Source organism: Onychostoma macrolepis, chromosome 03, assembly GCF_012432095.1.
Source record: "Onychostoma macrolepis isolate SWU-2019 chromosome 03, ASM1243209v1, whole genome shotgun sequence".
In the NCBI taxonomy this organism is placed as follows: Eukaryota; Metazoa; Chordata; class Actinopteri; order Cypriniformes; family Cyprinidae; genus Onychostoma; species Onychostoma macrolepis.
In genome coordinates this window covers 1,184,837-1,193,345 of record NC_081157.1, presented here as the reverse complement: position 1 = coordinate 1,193,345, position 8,509 = coordinate 1,184,837, and the positions used below count along the sequence as shown (strand labels likewise).

The 8,509-nt window shown below is 41.1% G+C and overlaps 1 protein-coding gene across 1 annotated transcript; it reads left to right on the top strand.

Moving 5' to 3' along the window:
* Window positions 1–299: 299 nt before the first annotated feature.
* Window positions 300–5,287, top strand: LOC131537464 (uncharacterized). The gene is made up of 5 exons (XM_058770919.1): window positions 300–2,893; window positions 3,004–3,112; window positions 3,584–3,667; window positions 4,030–5,180; window positions 5,265–5,287. Exons 1-5 carry the CDS (start codon window positions 2,698–2,700, stop codon window positions 5,285–5,287), a joined length of 1,563 nt encoding a protein of 520 aa, XP_058626902.1. The 5' UTR covers window positions 300–2,697.
* The last annotated feature ends 3,222 nt before the right edge of the window (window positions 5,288–8,509 follow it).

Genomic DNA, 8,509 nt, shown 5'->3' with positions numbered 1-8,509 from the left:
AGGATCCATTACAGTGTCGTGGACAAAAGACAGGTAAGAATCTAACTCAATGTATAATAAACGGGATGATTTTACCGTATGATGTATGTTAACCAAAAGCTTTTTTGGAAAGTATTAGTTAAGAGGTCTGGAACTAGCTTTTAGCGAATGTAAACCAGTGAGGTAGCTGTGTAGCTTTGGTAACGTTAATTAAACCTGGTTAAAGCTGCGTTGAACAGACGAGTTTAATTTATTAAGTCAATATCATGCATATTTTGAGCTTATTTTGAGTGGTTGACTTGAATATATTTAGAAGAATTTGGTTGTGAACTTGTTAGCAAAGGCAGTCGAACAGGCATAGTTAATAGCAAGCTGTTAAAAAAAAAGCTGTAAAATGCCCATTTCTCCGCTTTTACCAGCTGGTGACGTTTTAATGTTTGCACTTGTTGCATTTACAGTTAACGTTAAAGCAAAAACACTGATGAAAGTCCATTTGAATGTCAGCAATGTTTTATCGGCTAGGCCAATACTCCCGCCAGGGAGCACACAGAGAAGCGGAGTTTAACTGCTGCACAACGAATTCACCTCTTAAATGGAACAAATAGCGACGTGGAAGGGTTTTCCATAGTAAGGGACTCATTTATCTACATAAATATGTTTATTTGTCTGTTACATTAAGGCGACGTGTGAATTGTGTAATGCGTCGTTTAATATTGTGGATTAATCGACAGTGTTTTCCAAAGTTCCATATTGCCATGCACCTTAGCTACATAGGCCGACTGATGCAGGGGATTTCCTGCATTTTTTTTCGCAGCCGCCAAATTATTTTATCGGTGAATGACTGCTGTGTGCCTGGGCGAATATAAGAACGAGCAGAGAGAGAGAGCCCCGCCCGGTCGCGCGCGCGCACTCTCACCGTCTTCAAACAACGTGAGCGCTGTCTTGCTCTCTCTCCCTCGCGCATATTAATCGAAATCAATTGACACACAATAGTAAAAGGTTAGGCCTTAACAGAGATTAATGCTATCTTTCAAATAGTGTACTGATCAAATTGAAGGCTACTATAAGAACAGTTGGTAAAATCAGCCACATTAATACATGCTTCACCAAACTATATGATTTGCAATTGTAACAGTTTGTCATTCCCGATCCCCTGTAATCATAGCTAAAAACTAAAATGCTTTTTTTTTTATTTTCTATTTTTTTATAGAAATAATGGAGTGTTCAGAAAGAACTAAAAGGAGGAAAATATCAGCGAAAGCGGAGGAACATTTGCGTCTCCTTGAAAAGGAGTCTATGATTGATGATTTGTTGACACATAATTCTGAAAAGGAATACCCACTGGATGATTTGTTAGAGCACTTCTTAAAATCCTAAGGAGAAAGGGCCTTGATATCCCAATGGATGGCAGAACTCTTATGTCCACTGACAGATCTTGCAATGTGGCGAATATGGCTGGGTGGTCCTACTACCACTTTGGAATCGAAAATGCTCTCATAGCTGAACTAACAGCTATGTACAGTGTACATTTCAGGGTACCATTACCCGATGCTTTTATTTGTGATGCACCTGCTCGTGCCTTTCTTAAATGCTCCAAAGGCCATACAGGCTATTATGGGTGTGAGAGGTGCACTCAAAAAGGCCAGTACATTAATGGGAAGGTGGCTTATCCTGAAATATCAGCAGAGCTCAGGACAGATGAGCAATTTGGTAGGCAAGGCTATCAACAGCACCAACTGTCAGCCTCCCCCCTAAATGATCTGGGTATAGGATTAGTTACCAGTTTTGTGTTAGATTATATGCACCTTGTGGGCTTGGGGGCAATGCGTAAGTTAATATTTCTTTGGTTGAAGGGGCCGCTGAAATGCAGGCAATCTATGAAGTTTTTTGTTGTAATGTCAGCATATATGGTTTCTATCAGGCAATATTTACCTAGCAATTTTGCAAGGAAACCACGATCCTTGTTTGAATTCAGCACATGGAAAGCTACAGAGCTTCGGCAATTTTTACTTTACACTGGCCCTGTTGTTCTCCTCAATAATATACCCAGTAGAATGTACAGAAACTTTTTACTTCTATCGGTATCTATGAGAATTCTTCTGAGTCCTGCCTTATGTTCTCCTGACAATTGTGACTATGCTGAGGACATTTTGAAACTCTTTGTAACAGATTTTGCTGCAATTTATGGCACTGAATTTGTCAGCTATAACATGCATTCATTGATCCACCTAGCTCAAGATGCACGAAAATTCGGCCCGTTAGATAGTGTTTCAGCTTTTCCCTTTGAGACATTTTTAGGTAAACTGAAAAAACTTGTCCGTCGGCCTCAAAACCCTGTCCAACAACTCGTCAGGCGGATCCATGAGAAGCAGAAAGTGGCAAGCCAAAAGACCACATCAGTTTTCAGCCCACTTAAACAGCTCCACTTTTCTGGACCATTGATTAAATCAATTGCAACATGGGAACAATACAGGCGTTACAATGATGGACAGACACTGATCTCCTCCTCTCGTGGCGATGACTGTTTTTCTGTAGGGGGAAGGATTCTTATTGTGCGGAACATTTTGTCACATTCTGGAACTGTTAAAGTCCTGTGTAATTTCTTTGAAACTGCCAAATCCCTTTCCCTGGATACGTGGCATTGCCACTCCTGCACTAGTGTGCTATTTTTTTTATTGTTTGTTTTAATTTTTTGTATGTATTTGTTTTTCTTTAAGCATGCTACCTTTCGCGATAGTTGAATTTATAAATAGTGGAGGATTGGCAGTTATACCGACCAAATGGTTTATCGGGCCTGAGGAGGATGAATGCTACTGGCCACCAGCAAGGACGAACATGGCTAAGGCAGTCATAGAGCAACAGGACCCTCACACTGACTGGGCGACATACAAGTTGACTGTCAAGAGAAAAGTCGGTAAGGTGTCCATTTGTATGAGATTATCTGACATGATAAGTTCACTGTTGATTCGGTTTAAATTAGCTCTGAATGAAACTAATTGCCACTCATTTGTCTGTCTCCCAAAGCAACGTATGAAAGTGCCCGCACAAAATTAGTCGAGTATGAACAGAACACAGATGTACCAACCGAGTCCGATTCTACAGAGAATACGGGAAGGGGAAAGCGCAAAAAGAGGTGATGCTATTTGAACTACTACTACTAAATGGATGATGAAAATTTGAATTTCCCAATGACACAGGAAGGACAAGTTTTGTTAAGTGAATTTGGCTCAAAGCTGTCAAAACGAGGGAGGTAGACAACAGATATACAATTAACCAATAAATAAAATTAAATGTAATCAATTAATAAAAGTAACAATCACATGTTTAGGGGGAAAAAAGAGATGTATACAAATAGATGTGTGCATGCCTGAAGGGGGAATGGGGTATTGGAACAGATGTTAAAAATCCATGTGATGGTCTCTCTTGTACCCAGAGTGTTGTCATACTGTATATAGATCAGTCATGGAAATTCTCTGGTGGAAATGTGTACGAACCCTGTGTATAGTGGTATCACTTGTTGTCCAAAATGTATATATATTTTGTAACCACCTGTTTTTAAAATGCTTTAACTCATTGATTGTGCTTGTATATTATACATTTCTAGGCGAGTGATTTTGTCCAGTGAGGATGAGGATGATGACAATTGGTCCGGCAGTCAAATCAGGCCTACACCTCCATCCACCCTCAGGTAATCACCTCCACACTGTAAAAAAAATTACCGTTTTAGTGATGACCGTTTCCTTTGGTTGGGTGGTTTGATTCTTGGGTGGTTTGGTCTTTGAACAGTTAATAAGAACTTCTGTTTCCAATAGACACAAAATGTTGAATTGGCTCAACTACAAAAGATTTGTTGCAGAATAGTGGCACATCTCCAGAAAACAAATAATGTCAAGTTGACTCAAATAAACTTTTTTTTTTGTATCACAGACAGCTTATTTTCAGTTCATACTGTTATTTACAAAAGTTAAGTCAAAAAGAAAAAGCTTGGGGAAATTGGTATTAAGATTTTTTTTGTTGTACAAGATTTTTACAGTGTGGATTTCTGTACAGTGCATCCACCCTCAGATCTGTGCTGACACCTGCACCGCCTCCATCCACCCTCAGATCTGTGCTGACACCTGCACCGCCTCCATCCACCCTCAGGTCTGTGCAGACACCTGCACCGCCTCCATCCACCCTCAGATCTGTGCTGACACCTGCACCGCCTCCATCCACCCTCAGATCTGTGCTGACACCTGCACCGCCTCCATCCACCCTCAGGTCTGTGCTGACACCTGCACCGCCTCCATCCACCCTCAGATCTGTGCTGACACCTGCACCGCCTCCATCCACCCTCAGATCTGTGCTGACACCTGCACCGCCTCCATCCACCCTCAGGTCTGTGCAGACACCTGCACCGCCTCCATCCACCCTCAGATCTGTGCAGACACCTGCACCGCCTCCATCCACCCTCAGGTCTGTGCTGACACCTGCACCGCCTCCATCCACCCTCAGGTCTGTGCAGACACCTGCACCGCCTCCATCCACCCTCAGATCTGTGCAGACACCTGCACCGCCTCCATCCACCCTCAGATCTGTGCTGACACCTGCACCGCCTCCATCCACCCTCAGGTCTGTGCAGACACCTGCACCGCCTCCATCCACCCTCAGGTCTGTGCTGACACCTGCACCGCCTCCATCCACCCTCAGATCTGTGCAGACACCTGCACCGCCTCCATCCACCCTCAGGTCTGTGCTGACACCTGCACCGCCTCCATCCACCCTCAGGTCTGTGCTGACACCTGCACCGCCTCCATCCACCCTCAGGTCTGTGCAGACACCTGCACCGCCTCCATCCACCCTCAGATCTGTGCTGACACCTGCACCGCCTCCATCCACCCTCAGATCTGTGCTGACACCTGCACCGCCTCCATCCACCCTCAGATCTGTGCTGACACCTGCACCGCCTCCATCCACCCTCAGATCTGTGCTGACACCTGCACCGCCTCCATCCACCCTCAGATCTGTGCTGACACCTGCACCGCCTCCATCCACCCTCAGGTCTGTGCAAACACCTGCACCGCCTCCATCCACCCTCAGGTCTTCACCTCCATCTGCTAGGCCGACACTTCCACCACCTCTGGGTAACCTTAGATGGCCCGATGGAACGGAACACAGAAGTCGCGGTTCGGTTTATACCTCGGTTCAGACATCGAGGATCGGTACGAGTTCGGTGCAATGGAGGGAAAAGCAACAAAAAAAAAAAAAAATGTACAAGGCATTTTTTTTTATTTTGCATGTCTCAGGCTGTACCACCAAAGTAAAATAAATGTCTTAAACCTTGTATTTTTTAAATAAGTTTTATTAATAAAGGCATAGAACCAGTTTATTTGTAGTGCACTGACAATAGTTTTATATAATTAGTTTATTAATTAAATTAATAAAAACACAAAAAGACCTTGAGATATGTTTGGTAATTGTACCTGAATGAATTTAAAATTAATTTGCTATATTTCAGATCAATATATTTGTTTTCCTTCATTTTAATTAACACTAACTTTATTCTCATCTGAATTAAAAATACTTTATTTCTGTATAAAATAATACTACCATTAAAAACATTAGATTTTTCTTTTTTAATCAATGTAGAATGTGTAACTTAAAATAAACAGATTAGTGCTCTGTTCAAGAAATGAAAACCAATGCAATATGATGAATGTCCAAAAGATGGCACCGACAGACTGTTTTTAAATAGGGTTGGATAAATATTTTTTGCTTTTAAACAGTGTGTGTGTGTGTGTGTGTGTGAGAGAGTGATTTTGGTTGGGTGACAATTGTAGGTTACAGTTTGACAAAAGCACAGTATTGTGTTTTTATTGCGAATGTACACAAATATAAGTTAACACTTTGCAGTTTGAATGATGTCCTGTATGAACAAAATGACAGTATGTTTTTATGTTTCCACTGTTCGATCGCGCCCGTGCCTCTCTCTCTCTCTCACACACACACACACAACATATTCCAGCATTGCAATCTTGACATCGCAGCATGTTCATTATAGCCACGGAGCTTCAGAGCAAAGGCAGGGCTACAGATTAGGTGTCCCTAAAGTACCCGCGTATCTAATACAATACGTAATAGACAGGCCCGACAGGCAACCCCTCAACAAGGACTTCAGACTTCAGGCTCATTTGAGGTGGAAAGAAACTAATTCTGTCTGTGACAGTGAGGGAACACTGTACAAAAGCATGTTGTCATAAATTTTACTTAAATAAAAACATAATTAATTGTATTACTGGTCTCTTTATTGTAGCTTGTTTAACCCAAGGTTTTCGGGTCTGTGGGACCCGTTTTCAATGTTTGCTAAAAGAAAAAGTTATGCTATTTATTATTTCTTCTAACTCAAACTCATTGGCCGTGGCTCATTTTCTGTGAAGAACATAAAAAACAACTTATTTTCAATGACTGCACATGGTAAACCCTCCTACACATAACTATTACATATGAGGTGTTCGGGTCCACTGGATCGGAGTGTAATAATTGTAGGTGCTATGAAACTTAACTGTGTCCTCCTCCTAACTGGAGCTGCTGTGTGTGTCTTGTCTGTGTGTGCGAATGTTGTCTTTCTGCACCTGCTATTCCCACACAAAGTTACAAAATTGTTACATTTCAAGCACTTAACACATTAAGTTCTAAGAAATGATCACCAATAATGATCAAAAATCTTGTTTCTATTTTTTTTTTTTTTATAAGTGAATTTCCTTGTTTTCTCACAAAAAAAAAACGATCATATGATCATAATTGTGATCTCACAGGGGTAAATGGCAAATAAGAACCATAAATTATGTATATGCCATTGGTAATATTGAGCTAAAGTAAACATCTGTTAAGTATTTTTACATAAATTGTTATGGTTGTATTGATTTAAAAGCCTAATAATATGGTGGGTCCACCAGACCCGGGAATATTGGCTGTGTAACAAAAATCGTACAATTGTTAAAGAACTGTATGGGCTGACTGTAAAATAAGCCCCAAAAATGAATTTGTTAGCTCATAATAATAATGGTTATTACCCATATGGGTAGAATAGCAGGGACCCATAATCAGCCCATATGGGGCCCAGTTAGTGTGGGCCCCAGATGGGAGAAACCTGGGTTGCCCATGTGGGTTTTAGCTAGGGCCCATGTGAAGCCCACCTTCAGCCCATCTGGGCTTGCCCACATGGGGCCACCATGGAACCCCCGGACAAAATTAACTGGGCCCCATCTGGGCAGCCCAGATGGGGCCCACTCACCAGCCCATATCCATCCCTTATGGGCCCCACATGGGTGTGTTGACAGGGTAGTTACCACGGGATGCCAAACCCTTGACAGAAACAGAGAAGCAAATAGAGACACAATTGACGTAGCTGCTGTTCCAACCAAGCAAAAATGATGTGTTCAACAAAGAGAGTGTGTCTGAACCCCGAACGTTATCAGGAAGGCTATTCCAGAGTTTGGGAGCCAAATATGAAAAAACTCTACCTCCTTTAGTGGACTTTGCTATCCTAAGAACTACCAAAAGTCCACAGTTTTGCGACCTTAGGCAGTGTTGCCAAGTCCTTGGTTTTTCCGCAGAATTGGGCTACTTCAACACTGTTGCCACGGGTTGTTTTTCCATGTCCGCGGGTTTAAACAACCCCAATAACATGATTTTTAGTCCCTAAAATGCGAATTTAGCTAGTGGAACCCTGCCAAAGAAACATTTTTTTACCTGGGGCATTTTTTTTACCCCCTCAAAATGCAATTGGTCAAGTGTGCACCCCCTTGCATCAGTCCACATATAAACAACTAATAATCCAGTTACCGAGGTGTGTTAAGCCATTGGAAGATTCTATAAACGAGCAAAGAATAGTCTCTGTGCCTCAAATCCAAGTTATTTTGAACCCGTGTCAAAACGTCTCGAACATCTTACAGGTATTCTTGCTTCAGCGATCAAATGCAAATGTCTGATCATTTACAATGAAAAACTCAAAGTTGATTACATTTTTAAAAATATTAATCGGTGTGAATTCCTTAAATGAGGCATCAAATGAAGCCAAGAGAGGCCTAAGTTGTATTAAACATGTACAGTAAACATGTTTTTCTTCAATGCAACGTGATCTTTTGTGTTAGTGTACAATCTATACATTATCATAATGTTATTTGTAATAAGTGTCTTTGTCATTTAAACTTTGATGATGCATTAATGGTAAAACATTATGTGTACATTACAAAAACAGTGTGATATTATGCAATGTGGTACATTTTTGCAAAGTGATTTTAAAGGAATTCATTAAAAAAATACTTAATTGAATGTTTAATGGCAAAAAGTCAAAATATACGTTACATTAACATGTTGTTCTTATCATTAAGTGCTATATTGTGTCCCTTATAATGAATTGTCAAAAACTAAAGTGTACATAGCAGTTTTTGTATTTTGTATACTGTATCACTGATAGTTTATTTCAAAGTCAACTGAACACTACATTAGTAGTGAGATATTGTGTAATGTGACATGCTGTAAACAAATG